This window comes from Pipistrellus hanaki (genome assembly GCF_964339955.1).
Source record: "Pipistrellus hanaki genome assembly, chromosome: 11".
NCBI classification, from domain to species: Eukaryota; Metazoa; Chordata; class Mammalia; order Chiroptera; family Vespertilionidae; genus Pipistrellus; species Pipistrellus hanaki.
Window position 1 is genome coordinate 51,493,052 of NC_140513.1, and position 24,735 is coordinate 51,517,786.

The window sequence follows — 24,735 nt, forward strand, 5'->3', positions numbered from 1 at the left end:
GCACATTGCCTGGCATTCAATAAGTTCTAAATATATGTTAATTGGGTACATTTAACATATCGATAGGCCAGATAGGTAAGTGGACAGGAATTAGAAGCCATGGGCAATTGTAGATCACTGAATATCCTGAAATGACAGTGAGAGAAGGGAAGGGAGCACAGGGGAAGATTATAAGCAGAAAGAGGGACAGTAGACGCAAAGGAAATTCCACCTTCTTTGCTATTATTGAGCTCTGCCTGGACTCACAATCTCCTTTACATGTAAGCAGGAGGATGGGGGCATGGTCTCTTTCTATGATAGCTGCACTTTTGGGAGCGTTTCAATGACAGGTGCACACCGAGTTCTCACAGTCCGGAAAAGACACTTCTTTTTCTGATGTTCAAAGAGACTGCAAAATCCCATGAAAGGGGCATCTTTTTTAGTGTCTTTGTTGAGCTGATGTAAGATGTGAAATCTGTTTATCCATTTATGTTTTCACCTATGTCTTGCCCAAGGTTTAGGCAGGATGCAGGTTTCCTTTTAGTAACAGAATTATAACTGACAAAGTGCTGACTGGAAATTCGTGTTCTTTGGCTATTGGACAGAAATGGGTGTGTTTCCCTTAGCTGGTAGATAAGAGGAAGTTGTGATAATTTCTTGGAGAAATACTAGTATTAACCCAAGTCCCCACCCACAGGTAGGTCACTGGTATTTGTTGTTGGTTTTTTGTTGTTGTTTGTTTTTGGGGTGTGTGTGTGTGGGGGGGGTGTGGGTGTGTGAGTGTGTATGTGTGTGTGTGTGTGTGTGTGGGTGTGTTTTGGGGGGAAGAGGGCAAACAAAACAGAATTAAGAGGGAGGCAGGCAATAAAATGAAAATGAGAGTTCCCTCCCAGAAATGTGGGTGGAAAAGTAGGAGTTGGCTTTGGAAAAACTAGTATTACAGGAAAGCCCATTCCTTTGTACAGGGTATCATTACTCACCCAGTTCACCACTGCAGGCTCCAGGACGTGAACATTAGATGAAAGGAAGTGAAGCGGACCCTCTGCATGAGCATTTAAAATCCATCCTTTGTTCCTTAAATAGAAACCCCACTTTCCTGAGTTCCAGTCAGAAGTGAGTTGTGCATATAATTTCCTAGGTTTCTTCCAGCTCCTCTGGTATCCCTGCTTTCTCTCCATCCTGATGTATCACACCACTGCTAGGCTTTTAGACTCATGGGAATCTTGGAGAAGCTCATGAAATTCAGGACCTTGTCCCCTGAAGTATGCCCTTTTACACAGCGTGTGTGCACATTTCAGGGGTTCATGAGCCCCTCAGAAGCAACTGTTATGAACTGATACCATCCTAATCTGCTCAAAAACCTTCAGCTACTCCCCACTGCCTACCAAATACATTTTAAGAACTGTTGGCTGCCATTCAAAACTCCCTACACTATGTACACTATCTTTCTTTCCAAGAGCCGCTCCCAAAATTCCCTGAATGAGCTTACATATGTTGAGTATTTATCCCTTACAAAACACAAAATTATACATTTTATGCATGTATAAAACACATAAATATTAAAATATGAATACATATTTATATTCTAATGTATAGATACAGAATGTAAATATGCATATATGCAAATACACATATATTATAATATGTAAAATAATATATTAATGTATTTAATAATATCAAAATATTAAACAGAAAACATTACATTAGAAGCAAAAGGATAATAAAAATGTTTAATATACAGGATGCTATCAAAAAGTTTACAACCTAGAAAGAAAAAATAAAATAAGTAAATAAATAATGATAACATAAGTTGAAATGTGGCTAAGGCTGTGGCAGAAAAAGGCTTTCCTATTTCATAGCTTGTTCTCTTTATTCCTTTCTGGCAAAGATTTTGTTCCATTGTATAATTTTCCTCAGTGTAGCTGACTTTACTCAGCTCTTTCAAAGAAACACTGCTATGGACATTGATATGTGCATGGTGAAACATGATGTCTGGGACCACAGCAGCCATACTGTGACTGAGGGGAGTGGAGCTGGTGGAGAACACACTGAAAATGGCAGAGCAGAAAGATGAAAGGAAACTAGTCACTGATGGAATGGTGAAATTTCCAACTTGACCAACAGTGACCTGGCTGCCTTCCTGACTTCTTGTTAGTGAAATGAGAAATCTATTTATAACTTTACCAGAGGCCTGAAACACAAAATTTGTGCACAGAGGGGGTGGGGGTATCCCTCAGCCTGGCCTGCACCCTCTCTAATCTTGGACATTCCTCTCACAATCCGGGACTGCTGGCTCTTGCCTCTGCCTGCCTGCCTGATCACCCCTAACCACTTCTGCCTGCTGGACTGATCACCCCCTAACTGCTCCCCTACCTGCCTGATCTCCCCCTAACTGCTCCCCTGCCAGCCTTAATCTCACTCCCTGTTGGCCTGATTGCCCCTAACTGCTATCCCTTGCTGGCCTGATTGCCCCTAACTGCCTCTGCCTTGGCCCCTGTCACCATGGCTTTGTCCAGAAGATGTCTGACCTAATTAGCATATTACCCTTTATTAGTATAGATATATTCTGAGTTGTGTTTTCTGAGTTGTGCCTCTGCCTGCCTGCCTGATCACCCCTAACCACTTCTGCCTGCTGGACTGATCACCCCCTAACTGCTCCCCTACCTGCCTGATCTCCCCCTAACTGCTCCCCTGCCCCTTAATCTCACTCCCTGTTGGCCTGATTGCCCCTAACTGCTATCCCTTGCTGGCCTGATTGCCCCTAACTGCCTCTGCCTTGGCCCCTGTCACCATGGCTTTGTCCAGAAGATGTCTGACCTAATTAGCATATTACCCTTTATTAGTATAGATATATTCTGAGTTGTGTTTTCTGGTACTTGAATTGAAAGCATCCTTACTGGCATAAGTGCCTTAAGACAGCCTTGGATTATCTGCTGTGGGAATCAGAGAAAGAACAGATTAGTAGATGAATCAGTTGTTAAATCCTGATTTTATATTATGTCTGTGTGTTTATACATGCATGTATATGTATTATATGTGTATATATGTTTATCTATAAATACTAGAGGCCTGGTGCACAAATTCTTGCATGGGTGGGTGGGGTCCAGCTGGTTCGCTCCAATGGGAGCTGATCAGGGCCAGGTTGGCAGGGGGGAGAAGGGGGGTTGTGGAAGATTAGGGGGAGCCAATCAGAGCCCCATCGGGCTGGTTCACCACTGCAGTGCACGTCATAGCAACCAGTTGCTCTGGTGGTTCTGCAGTTCTGGTCGCTTAACTTTTATATATATAGATATTTATTTTTATATATTTAATTTTTGCTATTTTGAGGCTCTGCAGCATAGTACAAAAGATATGGGACCTTGAAGTCATTCAACTTCTGCTACTATGCAGCAGTAGTATTTAGGTAGGTCATTTCATTTATATGATCTTCATCTTCCTTTATAAAATAATATGGTCACCCCTACCTCATAGGATTTCATAAGGGTTAAATGAAATGATATACATAAAGTTCTTGCACAGTACCTAAAACATGTGTACTTCCAACATATTATATCTGTTGATATTGTTTCTTTTATGCAGACAAAAATATTTTTGGAGTGCACTGATTACATCGCATTGATTACAATAGTAAAAGAAACCCCATATAATTCCTGCTTTTATGGAGGTTATAATTTGACTAATAATGATGCATATAAAGGTATAATTATAAACTGAGATGAGTGCTGTGAAGTGAAGGTATATAGCATCATGAAATTGTAGAATAAGTGAATCTGACCTTGTCTGGGAATTGAGGAGGCTTCACTGTGCAAGTGGCACTTGAGTTGGTGTTGAGGTGTGGTAGGGGAAACATCACTCTAGATTTATAGAAACAAACTCATTGTTACTTGATCTTGTACTGTAAGCTTCTTAAAATCAGAAATCATATTCAGATAACCATATACTTATTTACTTATTTACTTATATCCATTGTATCCAGCACGGTAACCAGGCTCAACACAATCATAAATATTTTGGAACTAAATAAACGAGGCTCACTGACTCTCACTCTCCTTATTAAAAAAAAAAGGGGGGGTATAAAATGTCTATTTCTATGAGATGAGGAATATAAAGCACTTGAACTTGGAGTAAAGACTCAATATAGATACGTAGTATTATTACTATCATTATTGATTTATAATTTCCATATATTACCTCTGCTACTATAATATAGATCCCTTTACCTTTGATTATCCCAGAGTTCTTAGCACAGTGTATTGTATAGAATAAATAATCTAAACATTTAGATGATATAGGACATTCTTAATTAGGAATTAAATTGACAGATTAAAGAGACTACGAATGTTTAAAAAATAAATCATCAAAGCTAATTTAATCACTCTCTGTAGGAAATACTTAATGCCAAGTTTCTAGAATAGAGATAAAAATATATCTAAAAGAAAAAAAAAACCCTAAAAACATAAATACAAGCCTGAATCCTATCTGGAAAAATAATTATAGAAAAATTCATATAGAATATCATACATGTAATTAAAAACTCATTGCACTTATAACTATCCAATATTTGGCCTTTTCAGTTAATTGGTCACTGAATTGATTGATTTTCAAATTACTTGTTTTTCCACACTCAGAGCAGGTTCTTTGCTATATTCATAGTTGCATCTTGCACATAGCTGGTGAACAAATAAATACCTACAGAAGGAAGAACATATACACAAAAATCATACTATATTATTTATGGAGGTGTATTCACCTTTGCAGAAATATAAAAGGATATTAGAATTATAAACAGGAATAGTTGGGTTGTGGGGTGTTGAAGGGTCAGGGTTTGGGGGATGGAACTCAGCATAGTGGCTAGAGGGGACTTGATTTATATGTGAAATATTTTATTTCTTTTAAAAATAGATAAAAAGCACAAGATGAAAAAATATTAAATATTCTGGTGGTGAAAAAATTTAAGTGTTACGTTATTCTTTGCTTTTTTTCAGTCTTTTAAATTTCTCAGGACAAGTCTTGGCGGGTAGATCAGTTGGTTAGAGCATCATCCTGATATGCCAAGATTGTGGGCCCCATCCCTGGTCAGGGCACATACAAGAATCAGCTAATGAACGCATAAATAAATGAAACAACAAGTTGATGTTTCCCTTTCTCTCTTAAAAAACAAAAACAAAACAAAAAAAACCCCACAATTAAAGATAAATAACTTACACTTTTTTAAAAAAATTCTCAAAACAAAAATCAGTTTAAACGTCTGAATGGAGAAGAATGAATTAATTCCTTGTAGTTATACAGGATCTAAAGCTCTCTAATGTGCTATGGGTTACACTGGTCATCACAACAATTTTGAAGAAATCATTATCAGCCTTATTTTAATCAGGAGAAAAATGAGACAAAATTTGATGAGTGAGCTGGCCATGACCACCTCTCAAGTCAGGACAATGCTTGTCTGAGGACCAGACCTAAGCATGATTTCCCTTTCAAGAGGTAATATCAATGTCCTTCAACCATGAGAGCTAGGAAAGAGGTAAAAAGAAATTAGTCTTGAGTCCTATGGTCATGAGACCTAGAGTTAAATGTAAATATGGATGGACGATGAATGAACAAATATTTGAATACAAGTAGTAAATATACTCCCAAGTTGCTTAAAAATTTTAAGGCTTATATTCCTCACCTATCAAATAGGTTTTGTGAAGAATGTATAATTTATATGTTTATGACCCAGCAAATATCTGGCACTTAATTAGATGGTCGATATTGGTGTGTTTCCTCTTGTTTTCCTATGTTCCCATAAATTATGTGGAACCCTCGTAAATTGCCTTTTTTTGTATGTGAAATGATTGAATATGGGCAATTTCATGAGTTTCATGCTGTTACTCTATGAATGTAAGCTCTGATACACTATCAGCTATCTCATCTTGAATTCACATGTGAGGGAAACGCAGACCAGAGTTTAAATAAAACTGGTAACAGTTTAGGGCCTGGACTAGAGAGCCGATTTGCAAGGATAGATAAAAGGGATTTGCAAATGTGTGAGGAGGAGAAGGATAGTCCAATTGGCAGAGATAGGTTTACACAATCAGGGTTAGGCAACTGCAAACCAGACAGCTGCTCAATAGCTTTTGGCACCAAAATATATTGACCAGCTGGGATAGCATTAAAGCTTAACAGTTCTATTCGCATGACCATATCTTGGTCAATTGGGTTGTCTTCGGCTACCAAAGGGTATAATATATTCCGATGTAAATGCCACATGTGTATCTGTGTAGCACATATTCTCTTATATTGATGTGTTGTAGAATATACACTAAATATAAATGCATTTACTTCTTTAGAACACCAGGACAATGTGAGCAAAGAGGAATAGAACTAAAATATGCATTGATTTCTTTTTTTTCTTTTCTTTTTTTTTTTTTTTTAAAGAAAATCATTACTCTGGGAAACACATTTTTTATGTGCTTACGGAAAACAAAGGCACGCAAATAATTAAAATAATGTCTAAGGTGAGTTTCTAAAGAATGATTATAGAAAAGGAACTATGGCTAGAGAAAGCCAGTTCTGCATACTGCGTACATGTAAAGAAACAAATGCAGTAGAACAAATATAACCACAGAAGACAGTGGTTGAAGGACCTTCACAGAAAGCTGTTTGAAGTGTCAGAAAAAGCCATTGTCACTAGTCTGGAAAGCCATTTCCAAATTGTTTCTAGCTAGATAATCTCCAGAAAGTGCCTTCAAATTAGGAACAGACAAAACAAATAAGGACATGATATAAGGCAATCGAATGTCATGACATCTCCCAGAATGCTTGATCCACTATAATTTAATACGCTAAAATATTCTGAACATTTTCAGAACTTGCAATTGTGGCATTTGGAGAATAAGATTTTTAATACAAAGTTTTATACAGTAGTAAAAAACAGTCATCCAAACACTGGACCCTTACTATCTAATCCAAAATGCATGTTGATAAAGGATTTCATCTATAGATTATTTCCATTCTAATTCATTTGCCGTTTATTTAATTCTACTTCTACTGGAATTTCTTGGTTACATTCATTGGCATCTCTGGATTGACCTTTAATTCTGGATTTACCTATTTTTTTTCCTTCCCCATAAAATAGGTACTTATTTGGCTACCCATGCCTGTTCCTCATCTCTGTGGAAAGCACTAAAAGTAACATCTCTTCAAAATCAGAGAACTTTGTATGGGGAGTAGCAAAAATTAGGAGGCAACCAAACAAGTTACTCCTTACATCTGTGGAACTCCTGAATCATCCAATAGAAGTCAAATAAACTACTGCCTGAAATGCAAAGGCAGCTAGATATATGAGGAATCCTTCTGCAAATGTTAGGTCTATATACGCTTGCTAGTGCTTTCACAAGCTATTCAAGAAGCCTAGACTTACAGTCTAATTTATTTCTTTTCCTTTTTCAGAGGGAGGGATTTTACCAAAACTTATATCATTATTGAAACATTAATAGTGAAAAGGACTTTAGAATCATCTAGTTCAAGCTCCTTGTTTATAGATGAACAGCTTCGGGTGGAGAAAGCTTCCACAACTTAACATTCAATGGCTAGTAAGCAGCAGAGTCAAAACTAGATGCCGTTTGTGCACTGATAACTAGATGAATGCCATTTCCTCCAAACTGTTCTTAAACCATCTTTCCGTTAAAAGATTATGTACCTGCTGAATATTATCCAGTCTGAATAATCCAGCAACTTCACTATGGTGGTTTTGCTTTTCCAGGTAATAGTGGGATAGCTTTTTTAAGTTGAAAACCCTGGGATGAAGGGCTCCGGGGCATGGAGGTCTGCCTGGGAGCCTGCCTGGAGGAGGTGTCCGTGCTCATGGTGCTCCTCCTTCACCTTGCATTGGCACTCCTCCACCAGCATCACCACCTTGACCACGGGGGCGAGGCCTGAGCAGTTCAGCGGCAAGTGCATCGTGGTGAACCTGGCAGGCGCGCAGTGGTAGCAGGAGGCATGGGGGTGCTGTGCAGCTCCAGGAAAACGAGCAGACCTGCACTTCCCGAAGCAAAGGTTGTTCTGCACAACCACCTCCTCACAGTCTTCATGGGTGATGGTCTAAAAGGCAAACACATCTCTATGAAATCATCTTGTGTCATTCCATTAGCACACATGATGCAGGCACTATAGACTGTCAAGTCTGAGGATAAGCTAGACCAGCGGTCGGCAAACTGCGGCTCGCGAGCCACATGGGGTTCTTTGGCCCCTTGAGTGTGGCTCTTCCACAAAATACCACGTGCAGGTGCGCACATACAGTGCCATTGAAACTTCGTGGCCCATGCGCAGAAATCGGTTTTCGGCTCTCAAAAGAAATTTCAACCGTTGTACTGTTGATATTTGGCTCTGTTGACTAACGACTTTGCCGACCACTGAGCTAGACTAAAATTTCAAAAACTTTCTAATTTTGGATGTTTGCCAATATCCAAGTAATGTTATCTAGAATGCAAAAAGCCACCTCAACTAAATATTTATTCCACTGAGTAATATAATAAATTAGCCTGTAAGAAATCCCTAAGTTGATGGGAAAATATGTTACTCTATTTTTAAAAAGCCAAACTTTAAGAAATTCTGTCTAATTGGATGTTACCAGTAAAAAATATTCTAGCAGCTGGCTTCTTATGTAAGTGATGTGCCTTACCTTTCTATTCCTCACCAAGTATTGTGCATAATAGTTTCTCAGTACATGTTGTTCAATTGCTCATAGAACAGATCAGTATATCATGAATTTAATTCTATCCCATTCTGCAGCACATAGACTACATTCAAGTCTGTGAAGTTGCAACACATATGCTCGCAAATCATCAGGCATGACATCACATTTGCCTCCCTCGGAACCCCAGACCCCTCACTTTATGCGGTCTTCAAAATATGCAAGAGTCAAACACCTTAATTTGAATTTAATCAGCAATAGAATTTAAAATAAAAGTCTCACAGGAAATTTGATTACAGGATTCTTAGGAGCAGTTTCCTAATTGCACATGACCAACAAAGCAGTCATTATTATTTGAGTTTCCTTGCTATTGCTACATACCCTGGCCTTTTTAGGCAGAATACTTAACTGCTTTGCACGCCAAATTACCTTATAGTACTGCCTGCTTAATTAGGCAGTGTTATTGTGCTGTAAAACTTTACCCTGCATAGCTTTTGGTTCAGTATCTTTTTAAACATAAAGGACCTGATATAATTTCTCAATTTAAATTTAACATTTGGAGGATGAGGGTTGTCAGGACTGACTGGAGGAAGTAGAAAGTAGAAAGCCCCTTTGTCTTATAGTGTGGAACCAATCAATCATGATAATTACAAATCAACCGACACAACATCAATGAGGAGATGGGTGTTGCTAAGGAGAGAAAATGTGATTTCACATTGAGATTTCACTTATAAGAAAATAAGTGAAGTTAAATCATTTTTGCTATGGTAATACTGGAAATGTTAGGGGAACTTACACCTAACAACCTCAGCATATCTTATAGACCTATGACGTAGTTACATGTGAAATACAGGAATTAAGACTATCATATGGGCATGAGAGTATTCGATGAGGAGGCCAATGTATTTCACCTTATCCACAGATGGAGTTGACCTGACCACCCACATTCTAATAGAATGTAGAGATATAACTAGAGAGAGTTCTGGTGATAGCTCTATATTCCCAGTTTCCTGAGGTGCAGTCTTATCTCTCTGGGAAGACCATCCCCCTTGTAAAAATAAAGAAATAAAACGACACAAAACAACATTCTATGCCATCAATATGAATGATTCCTAATATTGGCAGGACAATTGAACATTCCTGCAGCATCTGCAGAATACCAAGAAACAATGGAAGGTTTTGAAGGAAATTTAGGGAATAGGACCATACCTTGCCAAATCCTAGGATATATGCCCAAGGACTAAGTATAGGAGTTAGGTAAGATTAACTCCTCTTTCCCTCCTCCCCATCTGCCCCAATGGTCCACCCCCTTCCTACGCACCCTGATCCTCTTTCCCCGGAGCAGATACCTGGCTGAAAGGCAGGGTCCTACAGGTCTCCTGGTGCACCTCATGGCTCTTGATGGGCAAGATGACCCCCTGAGAAGCCGGACTCATTCTGAACATGAAGTGGTGCCAGAATTTCTTGGCTTCTTCCTGAAGAGGAGACTTCTTTATCTGCATCCGGTCCTTGGGCTGAGGAAGGGCCTGGGTGCCAGGTGGACTATGCTCACTGACGGGGTCCTGCGTTGGGTGGAGTTCTCTCTCAGGCTTCTTCCAGAACCTGCCAAACCTGGATAGCATCTTCTCTCTCTGCCACTGACCTTCCTCCGAAATGCTGGCACCTACCAGGTGTGGCAGGGCTACGAACAGATCTGGCTTCTCCTCAGCCTCCCCGTGGTTGCCCAGGGGAAGCTCTCTGGGGTTTCTCTCTAGCAGGAGCACAGGGGGAACAGAACCCTGACTCTGGCCGCCATCCTGGGGCCACGCAGCCTTCCCCAGTGGCAGGAGCACCAGCAGCTGAAGGATGAGGAGATGCATAGTGTCGGGGCCCAGCTTCTTTCAGATTCACAGATGGCAAGGCCCAAAGGAAAGGCTCCCTCCCTTGGGACTGTGAACTAGGAGATGAGATCCCATATATAGATACCTGCCTCATGGGATGGGAAGGCAGGTGGTCAGTAGCCAGGCAGTGTAAACACATTTGTTTGCTTGAATTATGTAGTGCTAATGGTGTCCTGCCTTCACTTGGGTTTTGTGTATTTAAGAAGGCCCCAGGGAAAGGCCAGGACCCAGGGGGTCATTAGCTGACACTTTAACGTCTGAGATTGGAAGAGCAAGTATTAGTGAAAACAACACATTCTCTGCCTGGATTTCCCACCACGGTTATTAGAAACACCAGACTCAGCTAACATTTGCAGTGCATCTGCTTTGTGCTGGGATAAAATAGACCAGATGTGTGTTTGCGGGAAGGGAAAGGAAGAAATAGGAAGATGTTAACTTTATTGAGGAGAGGACTCTCCCTCATACTCAGACTTGGTTGCGATTGTTGATTTTGTGTGATGGCGGAGCAAAGGGAAACTCACAATCTCCAAGCTATTCCCCTCACTTGAAGAATCAAACCCTAGGTGCTAAATTCACAGCTGGTCAGATAAACTCATTCAATTGTTGACAAATTTCTCAACAAGATCCTAAGTAATAGACTGACGCCCATCAGTCTTCACTGGGGATGGAGAAGTGTCTCCCATTTATTTATTTTTTTTCTTTTTCTAAACAAAGAGCCAGACTTGTAAACGTGGATTCTAAGAACCAGGTTTGATAACTTTGGGCATGAAGCTGGCTGGTCAGTTCTTTACATTATAGAATCCACATCGTCTTCCTTCTTCTATGACTAGGATAAATAAATAAAGATTTGCCAGGTGACTATCATTCAAAAACATTGTAAATCAGGCCAGGATATGAGAAACCTACCCACAAAACTGAAACCCCAGAATTGAGTCTAATCGACCTTCCACACCATTTGAACAGTATTTCCATGGGGAATAGATACAATACTTGCTTATATTTCTGCCCTTTTAGTTTAATCACCATATTCCTTATTTTCAGTAACACATGCTGGATCATGCTCCCCACCACATCTTTTATTACTGATTTTCTTTTTAAGAAGACTTAACCAGCCCAGCCAGTGTTGCTCAGTGGTAGAGCATTAACCCATGAACCAAGAGGTCACCAGTTCAATTCCCGGTCAGGGCACATGCCGGGGTTGCAGGCCTGATCCCCAGTGGAGGGCATATTGGAGGCAGCTGAATGATGTTTCTATCTCTCTATTCCTCTTCCTTCCTCTCTCTATAAATCCATAAAAACATATTTAAAATAAAACAAAAAAACTTAATCCCATTGGACTCTTTTTCAGACACGTGTTCTTTTTCTTTTCTTTTTTTTTTTTAAACATATTTTATTGATTTTTTACAGAGAGGAAGGGGGAGAGATAGAGAGCTAGAAACGTCGACCAGCTACCTCTTGCACACCCCCCACCGGGAATGCGCCCGCAACCAAGGTACATGCCCTTGACCGGAATCGAACCCGGGACCTTTCAGTCCACAGGCCGACGCTCTACCACTGAGCCAAACCGGTTTTGGCAGACACGTGTTCTTTTTAATAGTCGTGCCTGATTCTGTGAGATAAAGCCTGCAATGATAAGCTATTTTTAAATGGAGCATCATTTTCTCAGAATTCTATCAGATGAGATATACAGGATATGCAAAAGTAGGTTTACAGTTGTTCATATAGAAAAATATAATAACTAATAAATATTAATACAAGAATAAACTCTGTTTTGAGTACTCACAACTGTAAACCTACTTTTGCCCCACCCTGTATTTTACTTGTACCGAATACCACAAAACCTGTGCGAGTGGTACAGTTGATCCATACTAAATGAGCATTAGCATTTGCCAATCCTTTTCAAGTATTTTTCTCATTTGATTCTCAATTCCCCTCAGTAGCCAATGCAATAGACTTCCCAGAGCTGGCCACTCTTCCCTGATTATAAATAAGCATGGAAGCCAACTACGATAGGTTTCTTGATTCTTTCTAAACTTTACACTAGTGCACATGTGTCAAACACAAGGCTTGCGGGCCAAATCCAGCCCGCCAGGCCTTGCAATGTGGCCCGCACCGCGCTGTCATCACTGCACTCCACTGTCAGTTTATGACATTGTCAGTTTATGACTGTTCAGTAAACCATTCGGCCCGCAATTTAGGCTGGATTTTAGATTTTGGCCCCTTCTCTGATTGCGTTCGACACCCCTACACTAGTGCCTGCAGTTTCATTGCCATCAGTCACAGCATCTAACATTTCTCCAAAATGAAGACTGTCCCAGAGATCCCACTTGGGGCCTCAGGTGACTTGGCTCTGAACATAGGATACAATGAAGGTAATTCTGTTGAATTAAAATTTGTAGGAGACTCAGTTTGTTAGATATTAGAAGATGACAGCAAATGATAAACACTTGGTTCTTGCCCTCAAGCAAGTTGTAGAGGCTTGCCATACATTTTGTAACTTTATTAGCTGTAAGAACGTCAGTTATTCACTTTTAATTTTCTTTTGTCCTAACCTCCCTTCTTCTGATATTAATTTTGGTTGTTTACAAATGCATTTTAAAAGGACTCATGGAGAATTCCCTTTTGCTGACCTGTCATTCCTGTTGGGAAAATGTGCAAATATCCCAGCGGGCTAATCTAGCCAAAGAAGGCCGCTGTAATGAGAACTATGGTCCATAAGTCTGTCCTCATCCCCTGTCTTTCACAGGTAAAGGCACATAGCATTCACCTTTCCCCATCTTTCATTAATTCGAACGCTAAGAATGCGATTCATTGCAGCTTACTCTTAAGAGCAGAAACATGCTGCAGCTTTCGGCAAAGACAGCTGCTTCTGTGGGTCCTCAGAGACGCAGGTTATCTGATCGCCTCCCGATTTGGATGAAGCCAAATGGAGGTAGGTCTGGAGGGGGCCTCCAGACCCAGCAGGAAGCTGCTATGTAGAAAGAGCACACAAATTGTTGGTGTGCTTAGTACCAAATGCCACAAAAAGGCAGGCCAGAGCTCCCAGGTGCCCACGCCTGCTCCGTCCACTTCTTGGGAGAACTGCCTGCTGTGTGAGAGTCAGTGGGGCCAGTCTCACAATCCATTCATTCATTCATTCCAATTATCAGCTCATGCTCAGCATGATCTGAACTCTCTGATTTCAACTTGACCTGGTTTTCCCAAGCACTGAAAAGTCTTCAGGACCTAGTTGAGGGGACAAGCCACCTTTTCTGTCCCTCTTACAGACTCTCAGAAGGGAGCGAAAATGTGGTCTAGCACTCTCTGAGGAAAATCAGAGAGGCCATGTTCTTTCCTGAAAACCCCAGACCTAAATCAACAAAAGGTGAGAGGCAGTGTCAGGGAAGAAGGTGGGCATGGGGGTTAAACTGTGAGACAGAAAAGGGAAGTTGGGTTGATTGGGTTTGTGAAAGAAGTCGGCTTAGGGTGCATGCCATTGCCTCATAACTACCTCTCTTTTCAAAATATAGGACAGCAATAGTGTTAACAGACTTTAGATTATTTAAAAAGAGCCCAAAAGAAGGCAGACTCTTTTCCTTTACAAACGACAAAAGAGGGCAGATTAGAATAAGTGGTTTCTTCTCGAACCTTTTGTCATGATTTAGTTTACTAAATTATTAAAATCATAGACCACTCCCCCATGCACTGCCCTCCCTGCCACTTGCTATGGAAAGAACACAGCAGAAAGAGCTCATTCCCAAAGCTGCTCCTCTCATAGGACTCGTCTATGGATTCATTCATTCACACAGCACACATCTATCTGAGTGCCAACTCTGTGCCCGGTCCCGGGATAAAATGGTGAGTCGATCCTTGTCCAGGCCTGGTGGATTTGCAATGAACTGGGGAGAGACGTGTGTGTGTGTGTGTGTGTGTGTGTGTGTGTGTGTGTTTTCGAAATAAGTTCCACAAGGAACAGTGAGGCAGACACCATTCCTGTACTAAGTAGGGATGCTCAGATCCATGTCCCAAAGGCACAGTGAACTGTTCCACTGTTTCTGCTCATTTTATTCACAAGATATTTGTTAAGTTTAAGGATGGGCAGTAGATATGCAATCATTTCTTTTCATGTTTGATTAAGTATTAAATATATGAAGTAACAAAATTCAAATGATATAAAGTATACAATGAAAGGGAACTCTTCCTCTGACTTCCCGGGCTTCCCATCCTGCCATGGAGCCAATCATTGTTATCAACTTATGTATACGGAATATTTTGAAGTTTTCACCTGTCCTAGGCTGAATTATGTCTCCCCAAACTTCATATGTTGAAATCTTAACCCCTAGTGCCTCAGAATATGACCGTCCTTGAAGACAGGGCCTTTAAAGTGGTAATTAGGTTAAAATGAGGTCAGTATGGTGGACACTATTACAATAATAATGGTGTCCTCATAAGACATAAATGGTGTCTTAAAGGGAGATTAAGAAAAAGACAGAGGGAAGACCATGTGAAGATATAGAGAGAAGGTGGCTGTCTCCAAGTCAAGGAGAGAGCCCTCAGAGAGAAATTACCTTACCAACTCCTTGATCTTGGGATTTCCCGCTCCAGAACTGTGTGAAAGTGAATTTCTGCTGTTTAAGCCACCAGGTCTGTGGTACTTTTTGGTATGGCAGCCCCAGCAAACTAATTACATCACACTAAGAGAACAAACTGTATAGCCAATGAAAAATAACTAATACCACGTGGTACAGCATGTCACAAATATCCCCCACTTCCCCTTTTAGGCACCGAGTTACCTTTTAACATCTGATAATTCTGTGTGCAGATTCAGTCATCCTAGTGATCTCTGTCCAAAACTGAATTCGTGTCCCTAAACATTGCCCGTCACACTGCCTTCCTCATCTGGCCCCTTGCCTTTCTTTTCACCCCTAGTCCAACTACTGCTCTGCACAACTTCAGTGACTACCTGTCCTGTGGAAGAACATTTATTTTTTTGCAATTGGGAATGTCTCTATTACCGCCTACAAGTCATGGACTACACCTAAATGTGACTCATCAGCTCCTTACCAAGACTGCAGAGGGGGCTCCTGCAAAGCTGAACAGCAGGCCATGGCAGTTGAGATGGCTTCACCCTGTGTCCTACCGCCCCACTGTCCATCCATCCCCCACTGCCCACTGCCCAGGAGGCTTTCCCTGATACTTGACCTCTGTTATGCTCCTTCTTCCCCATCCTTAACATTCACTCTGATCATTTTTCATTCTGCAGAAAGCTGCTCTGAGAGAGAGTAATGTTTAAGTAACTCTGAACTTGAAGCCAGAAAAACTTTATCTCATTCTGGCTCTGCCTCACAGTGTGTAAGCTACATGATCTCAGGTATTTGACTTCGTGTCCCTAAACATTGCCCGGGGTAATAACACCCGCTCTGCCTTCCTCATCTGGCCCCTTGCCTTTCTTTTCACACCGAGTCCAACTACTACTCGCACGACTTCAGTGACCACCTGGACGGGTCTGCTCCATGACTTACCATTGGTATTAGATGATGTCACGTCCAATACCCTGGCCAAAATGTGATGAGTCCTACTCCAACTGGGCTCCCCATCCCGGTTACATTTTGGCCCTGGTTATTGCTGGGAATTACTCCACCTCTAAACTGTGGCTTCCAAGTCCCAGTCTCTTGTACCATATTCTGTTGTTTCAGTGCTCTCCCACACTATCCCCACAGCATCTGTTTTCTGCTTCTTCCTTACAATAGTACTACAATAGTACTAATGATTTGTAGTTAAATCATTATTGGTGTGAACGTTTGTCTAACATCTGTCTCCACTTTGGATGTAAAGTCCATGAAGGTAGGAGCTATGTCTTTCTTAGTCACCATTTCAGGCCCTAGTAGCAGATGCCTCAAAACATTGCTTTAAAAATAATGTATGAATGAAATCTATAAGTTCTCTGCTTCACTTCCTTCACTATCCAGGTTGTATTCATGGCCATTTCTTTAAACCTTTGCAATATTCCTAACTTTCTTGCCCCCTTTTCCTTCTCTGGTATGTGTCCAGTAAAATTCCAACCCTAGAGACACCCAGCTGTCCACCTTCCTGGGGTCACACCTGGGCTGTAGAATGCTGGCAGAAAGGATAACAAAATGGCAAAAATTTATTCTACATAAATTAACTATCTTCAGTCTTCACCAAACCTTTAATTCTTCCCAGCAATCTTCCTCATTGCTCTAGTCAACTCTCTCATTTTCCATGTAGATAATTTAAAAGCTTCTCTATTATTGCAAACCATTGACTGCTCTGCCTCTCTACTAATTTTAAGCAAATGATCTCACCCCTTCATGCTCAGAGGAAGATAGGAGCCATCAGATGGGACAGTTTCCTCCCATTTGACCATCAACCATACCAACTGATTTCTCCTTTCCACTCTGCTCCTGGCATTCCATCCTGCCCAGCCTACTTTATCGAATAGTCTCCCCCCTTATTGTCAGACCTCATTCACTCCACTGGCTGCCTCCCATCAGCATTCATATAATGTTTGTTTTGAATATTTTAAAAATGCCTCTTGATTTCATAAAAGGTTTCAGGTTTTGCACTTCAGTGTTGTCTTCTACCTTCTGAGGCAAATTTTGGAAAGGATTATCCAAACCACAACTCCACTTTCTCTCACTCACGGACATATCAACCCACTGAGGTCTTGCTTTTCGCTCCAGGAAACCTTTACATCTTCATTCCCAGGATCACCCACACCTCCTTGTAGCTGTTGGAACTCTCTGACACATTTAACCCATTTATCATGAATTTGGTCCTAAATAAAACGGAGAAAGAAAAAAGAAAGAACAGGCAAAAGAACGATGAGAATCCTGAAGTCTTAAGCTACAAAAGCAGACCTGCTACCCAGCCAGCTCCCTGGGTAATAGAAGATTTCACTCATAACTCCGGGGTTTTTTGGGTCAGCAGTGAAGTGTCTTATTCACTCTAACATTTAGCGATTTCCCAGACTCGGCCTCATAGGGGTGCACATGTGTCCTCCTAACTAGGAAAGCAGGCTCCTGAGAGGCAAGGTCTCTGTTGGACAGGCACTGTCAGCCACGTTGAGAACAGGAGTTGCGCAGAACACATCTGCCTGTTTCTTTCCCATCCCTGGCCCCTCACTCTACACTTAGGAGGTGAGTGAAATTTTGCTTTAACGTGCCTGATCCAATAGAAATGTGGAAACTTCTGACCCAGGTCTTCAGTGCCCTGTACTTTTGAAAAGGGATCTCTTTGTCCTGGAGAACATATCCTTCATTCTCTGTGTCTAGGCCCTATTTTTAAATCAAATTTCCATAGAATCTGGGAAGACTGAGAATCCACCTTTATTTTCCCACCTGGCCACAGAGTCAGAGTAGGTCTTTGAACTTTGTCTTACCCGCCACTGTTCCCAGGCAAGTCTCTGTGGAAGGAGAATTATACTCCTAGCCAAGGTCACTCAGACCTGAGGACTCACAGTCTGTGTCAGTTAACTTTATGCAGGTTGTAAATTGTCTTCCTCCAGCGGGAAGATGGGGTGGTGTATCACCAACAGGAAGGAACGTAGGGGCATCTGTCTGAACACCGTTCCCCCACTGGCCACCTTGCCAGTTTCTGCTTATACGATGCAGGCAGCTTGTGGGAACCATGTTGTCCCTATAAGTTCATAACACATGATCACATGATTAAACACACATGGAAAACAGTTCCACCGCTAAGCTAAAATTCAGATGGGAATGGAAAATCAACTTGCAAAGCTTTCAGCTGACTCAGGGCCAAATGTAGGCCAGAATGAGAGGAAAAGTTGCCAAAGAGAGAAAGAAGTTGGGGAGGAAAGCGAGCCTGGATCGGAAACCTAAAACAATGACACTTTGTATGGACAACCCTTCTGAGGCCCTCTCCAAGCGAAGGCACCAAAATCAACCCTGGAAGTAGTGGGACCATTTTACGAAACGTTTTGGGCAGATTTACATCTTCTGCCCTCTATAAATAAATGTTGGCTCGACTATCTTGGCACTACCTATGCAGAAACATAACGTTAAGTGTCTATAACATAAATATTAAAATATTACACATTTCCCCCTCCGAGGTGTGGGGATTAAGTAACAAGGTGGCATGAGACAGAGTGTGAAAGATCATGACCATAAAATGCAAAAGCAAAGCAGAACTTTCCAGGAAGCCTTGCCTTCCGCTGTGTGCTGGATCCTGAGCCCGCGAGTTTCATAAAGCTCAGCTGGCGGTAGTCACATTTGCAAAAGTTCAACTCTTGATTCAAATCTGAAACTCTTAAGTAGCCTATTTTTTGTGGCCAGGCACTAAAATGGCCCCAGGATTGAAATGGCCAGGAAATCGGTAGGCAAGACAGTGATTCACTGGGAGCCAGTGTCTGCTGGTCTTTTCTGTTCTTTAGCTTCTAGCCTGAATCCTTCCTGACTCCCATATACCCTGAACCACCTTTCCCTTCACTTAGCGTCACTTTAGTCTTCTTTGGGGGCCTCATGAATGCTCAGTTTGTGCAACAAGTGTGTCCCTCACATACTGAATGCAAAGGGACATTTTGAAAATCAGGCTCCAGGGAAAAACCATTCTTAGAAAACATCCCCTAAGTCCTTAGCAACAAACAACCCTTCGGCAAAGCAACCAATCCTTTTTGTCATGTGAGAAAATGATCCCTAACGTGACTCCCTTTATAATCAGATCAAAGATATGAACGTTGTCATACCTGTCACAGTTTGTAGACCTATCATAGATCACGTCTGAAAGCAGGGCATATTGGGAGTTCTAAAGAGAGCTTCCTCGGTCACCCAGATTTCTTCCAAAACTGGAACTGTTGTTCAACACAAATGTGCTAACATGTGGGAAGTTCTCACCTGTAATATGGAACTTAAAATCCCAATTCTCCTTCCCCCAGCTCCTCCTTCCCTGCCTGGAGGTGAGGGCAAGCACTGTTTGAAGTTTCGCCTTCCTCCAAGTAGTTTGCACCCCTTTCTCTCTCCAGATTTTAAAAAGATCTTTTTATGGAGTGACTCCTATGTCCCAGGCATATTCTTTATAGTTTTACATTTAACTTTTACAGCAATTTTTCTAGGGAGTTATAAGTACCCCCATTTTATAGACGAGAAACCTAAGTGTAGGTAGTGGAATTGAGATATAAATCTACTTCTTGTTCTTCCCTATCAGTCTACCTGTTTCCACATAGCTATTAAAATGATGAATATATTATTTTGTATTCCGCTATTTAAAATTAACATAATGTGATAGAATTATTATCTCGATGGTGGTAATATTCCATTAAGCATCCTTCTTTAATAGGACATTTCAATCATATAATTTTGCTCCAATTTTTAGTGCCCTGAAATAAAGTAGCAAGTACCTTTCATTTTTTAAAAAATGTTTCTGCCACTTTGTAGAAATGATTGTTTTTCTTCCTTTATTGAAGTACAAAATTGACATAAAATAAACATGTATATGCATGTTTGTATATCTGTGAAACTGTTCCTATAGTCAAGAAAGAGAAATCCATCACTCCCAAGTTTCCTTGTGTCCCCTTGCAATCTCTGCCTCGGCCCATTTCTATCCTTCTCTCTCATTCACAGGTTAACATCTGATTTCCTTTCTGTCACTATAAATCAGTTTTCACTTTCTAGAATTTTCTATAAATGGGATACACACACGCTATGCCTTCTTTTTTGTGGGGCTTTTCACTCAGAATGGTGCTTTAGAGAATCATCCAGGTGTAGCAATATCTCATTTGTTTTTATTCCTGAAGAGTATTTGAAAGGATATAATTTTTAATCCATTCACATGATAATGGGTATTTAGTCGTTAATGGTTTTGGTTGTTACAAAGCTGCTATGAACATTCATGCATAAGTCTTTGAATGGAAATATGCATTCTCTCCTCTTGGGTAAATACCTAGGAGTAGAATGGCTGGTATATGTTTACCATTTTTTAAAGGAACAACTATTTTCCCAAGTGGCTGTATTATTTTATATTTTCACCAGGAGCATATGAGACTTCCAGTACTTTAAAGCTTTACCAACACTTGATATGGCCACTCTTTGTAATTTTAGCCACTTTAATAGATGTGAAATACTATCTTATTTTAACTTCAATTTACAATTTCCAAATTTACAAAACTAAAATTATTTAGTTTTCTTTGAAGTATTGGTTCAAATCTTCTGCCATATATATATAAAGTCTGGATATAAGTCCTTTATCATTATACTAGAGGCCTGGTACATGAAAATTCATGCATTGGACGGAGGGTTCCTCAGCCCAGCCTGCGCCCTCTCACAGTCTGGGAGCCCTCAGGGGCAGGAAGTGACTTGGCGATCAAAGGAAGGCAATGCTCCATCACACCTCTGCTGCTGCCACTGTCAGTAGCATAAGCCTCGACTGGCCCGGGTTACCTGAGCAGCAGCCCTCTGAGGCTTACCTGTGCCTCAGGCCGGCCCTGGGCAGCTGTAGGGCTGAGGGGACTAGGGATTCTGAAGGCAGGTGCACAGAACGGCCAGGCCCATGCCTGCTACCCCCCACAGGGCTGAGGGGACTGGGTGCCGCCATCTTGGAGGGCAGGGCAGTAAATTAGTACATTCCCTCTTTATTAGATAGGATGCATAGAAAATATTTTCTCCCATTCTATGGCTTGTTATTCACTTAATAGTGACTCAGTGAAGATGTACTACCTTTTGTATATATTGTTGAATTTGGATTGATAAAATTCTATTTAGAATTCTTCATCTATACACTAGCGAGAAATCAATCTGTGGTTTTCTTTTGTTAAAATATTTTTGTATAGTTTTGTTTCAGAGTAATAACTGGTCTCATAGAATGAGTTAGGAAGTAGTCTTTTCTCTGCCATTTTCTAGATAAGTTTTGTAGAATTGGTTCCATTTCTTCCTTAAATATAATATTTGTAGAATTCAATAGTGAAGTTATCTGAGCCTGGAATTTTCACTGTGAGAAAGTTTTAAACTATAAATTTATTTTTTATAATAATTATAGGTTATATGGCTTTAAATTTTTTGATTGAGCATTGATAGTTTGTTTTTCAATGAATTTTTCCATTTTATTTAACTTGTATATTGGCACAAGCCATTTATGATAGTCCCTTATTGTTCATTTAGTAGTGTAAAAAAATCTCTAGTGATGTCACTCGATATAACTTCTCATTCCTGATATAACTTCTCATTTTCATTCCTCAATCATTTTTTCCTGACTGGCCTGGTTGGAGAGTTACCAGTTTTATCTATAATCTCAAAGATCCAGCTTTGGTTTCATTAATTTTCTTTTATTATTGTTCTGTTTTCTATTTTATTGATTTCTATTGTAATAATTTGTTATTTCTTTACTTCTGTTTTCTTCTTTTTCTAGTTTCTTAAGGGTGAAACTAGAGGTTAAGACCTTTCTTCTTTTCTATTTAGGCACTTAGTGCTATACAATTCCCCTAATTAATGCTTTAATGGCATGCCACAAACTTGGATATGTTGTGTTTTCATTTTTATTCAGTTCACCATACTTTCTAATTTCCCCCTTGACTTCTACTTTAACCCATGAGTTAAACCAATCTATAATTTAGCTTCCAAACATTTGAGAATTTTCCAAATTGTAAATCTGTTGATTTACAATTCCAATCCATTGTGGTCGAAAACATATTTTGTGTGATTTGAATCATCTTAAATTTATCGAGGCTCATTTTGTGTCCCAGAAAACAGTCTGCCCTGTGTTTTATGTGCACTTGAACAGAATGCATCTTCCGCTCTTGTTGGGTGGAGAGTTCTATAAATATCAATCAAGTTAATTTAATCAACAGTGCCCACACTTCTATGTTCTTACTGATTTTCTGCCTTCTTGCTCTCTTCATTACTAGGTGAGGGGTTTTCACATTTCTGACTATAATTATGGATTTGTCTATTTCTCCTTGCAGTTGTATCAGTTTTTGCTTCATGTATTTCTAAACTTCGTTACTAGGTGCATAAATGTTTAGGATTATCGTGTCCTCTTGATGTATTGGTCCCTTTAAGTGATAAAATAACCTTCTTTATCCTTGGTAATAATCTTGGCTTTAAAATATACTCTGATATTAATATAGTCACTTCAGCTTTATTTTGACTAGTTTTAGGACAGGATATCTTTTTTTCTCTTTCTTTTTTCTTCTGTAGGGTAAATTAGGATTGATTGCCTTTGGGGAGCAAAAATAGAGAGAAGGATAGAGCAAAAGGTAAACTCATACTTCATTGCTTGGAAAAAGCACTGCAGGTTACCGTAAGGCCTTTAATTAAAGTGTTGGTTTATTTTTGTTCCTTTCTGTCTTAAGAAAAACTAAATTTTAGTGCCTACAGAACATAAGTCCTATAAAAATGTTCAAAAATAAACAGTTATGTGTGTAAGTTATGAGGACAGTATATTCATTTCCTGCATGATCCTGTTCTAAAGTCTTGTAAAATTAATTTAAAGAAAGTCATGGCATTCAGGCCATTACAGACACCCAGACACACTCTGAATCACTAACAGTCCTCCCCTTGATTAATGGAGAGAAAGGGAAGGAAAACCACTAACACAGTACTGTAAATTAAAAAATAGGTTAAACAAGCATTCTCTCCCCCTTAACCAACCATATAAAACAAGATAAACAGAAACCTGGGTGAGCCATGGGACAAGGACTGGAAAAAGTATCTTGGATGAGTCAAATACATCAAGCCATTTATAGCTTTCTAAAATAAATATTTTATGGTGACTTTAAATAACACTTTTATGGAAGTGCACTTTCTATCACATACAATTCACCATTTTAAAGTGCATACTTTAAAGGTTTGCAGTTTATTCACTATGTTGTGCAACCATCACCATTATCTAATTCCAGAACATTTCAAAAAAGAAACCCCTTATCTATTAGCAATTAGTCCCAATTTCTCCTCCTCCTCACCCCCCGTTAACCACTCTTCTGCTTTCTGTCTTTATAGATTTGCCTGTTCTGGCCACATGCAATACTAGTATGTGGCCTTTTGTGTCCCCCTTCTTTCACTTACAGTATATTCAAATTTATCATATCATAGTCATTATTCAAATATATGTAAGTTGACAACAATAAGACCACTTGCTCAGAGTGGTAATAGATATGTGGAATAATTAGAAGACTCAAGTTCTAGTGGCGATTTCTTCCCACTTTAACTTTCAAGGACTTTAGTCTCCTCTGTTGTACAATATGGTTATCAGGTGAGAGGATATCAAAGTTCTCTTTTTTTAAAATTCCTGCTACTCCAGACATCTCAAAGACACAGAGAGACATACTATTGCTCCTGTCTTTGGGGGGAAAAGAATAATAGCTACAAAAAAAAATAAACTAGATTTGAAAACTTTAGTTTCTAACTCAATCTGGAGACAGGACATGGCTGCTGTCAATAACACTTAGAGGTGATTATAAACTCACTGAGTTAACACGGTGTCATAACCAGGAGAGAAATATTGATACAACAAAAGACAGGCTGAGCAGGTTTTATCAGTGTGTGTTTTCCTCCATTTCTAAAAAGAGATGATGTAATCAGTGATTTCCTCTATGACATCTTCCCTGATAAACACACACACACACACACACACACACACACACACACACACACACACATCAATTAGAAATTTGCATATATGAGCTATTTAGAGTTGGAACTCATGATTCAGTATTTGTTGAATGAACAGTGGATGAGTGGTTGGGTGGCTGGGTGAATGGATGGAAGCCATATAACTAAAGACTGATCTAAAAGTAAGAATAAAAAAGACGTCTAGCCAGTTTGGCTCAGTGGATGGAGCATCGGCCTCTGTACTGAAGGGTCCTGGGTTTGATTTCAGTCAAGGGTACATACCTTGGTTGAAGGCTCAATCCCCAGTCCTGGTTGGGGTGTATGTGGATGGCAACTAATCAATGTATCTCTCTCACATCAGTGTTTCTCTGTCTGTCTCTCCCTCTCCCTTCCACTTTCTCTTTAAAAAAAAAATCAATGAAAAAAATATCATCTGGTGAGGATTAATAACAACAACAACAACAAAAACAAAAACATGCTGTTTTCTGCTCCATCCCTTCTTACAGTGGATAGAATATAAAATCTTGAAAACTAAAGGAACAGTGGTTCAGAAATGTTTATTTTATTGATTTTGATACAATAATAGATACAGTACATTTAATATGTTGCTTTTTTGCAGAAATTCATCAGCACCAGTTCATGG

General features: G+C 40.1%; 1 protein-coding gene across 2 annotated transcripts; it reads right to left on the bottom strand.

The window, feature by feature from the left end:
- Positions 1–959: 959 nt before the first annotated feature.
- Positions 960–10,663, bottom strand: CER1 (cerberus 1, DAN family BMP antagonist). 2 transcript variants are annotated; one of them, XR_014796260.1, is made up of 3 exons: positions 10,003–10,663; positions 7,661–8,061; positions 960–1,053 (listed from the first exon to the last, which is right to left on the bottom strand). XR_014796260.1 is itself a non-coding variant. In XM_084898258.1 (2 exons), exons 1-2 carry the CDS (start codon positions 10,510–10,512, stop codon positions 7,744–7,746), a joined length of 828 nt encoding a protein of 275 aa, XP_084754384.1. In that variant the 5' UTR covers positions 10,513–10,527; the 3' UTR covers positions 6,982–7,743. The 2 variants fall into 2 exon arrangements, 1 of the variants encoding a protein (XP_084754384.1); XM_084898258.1 differs by lacking the exon at positions 960–1,053 and having other exon boundaries at positions 6,982–8,061; positions 10,003–10,527.
- Positions 10,664–24,735: the final 14,072 nt, after the last annotated feature.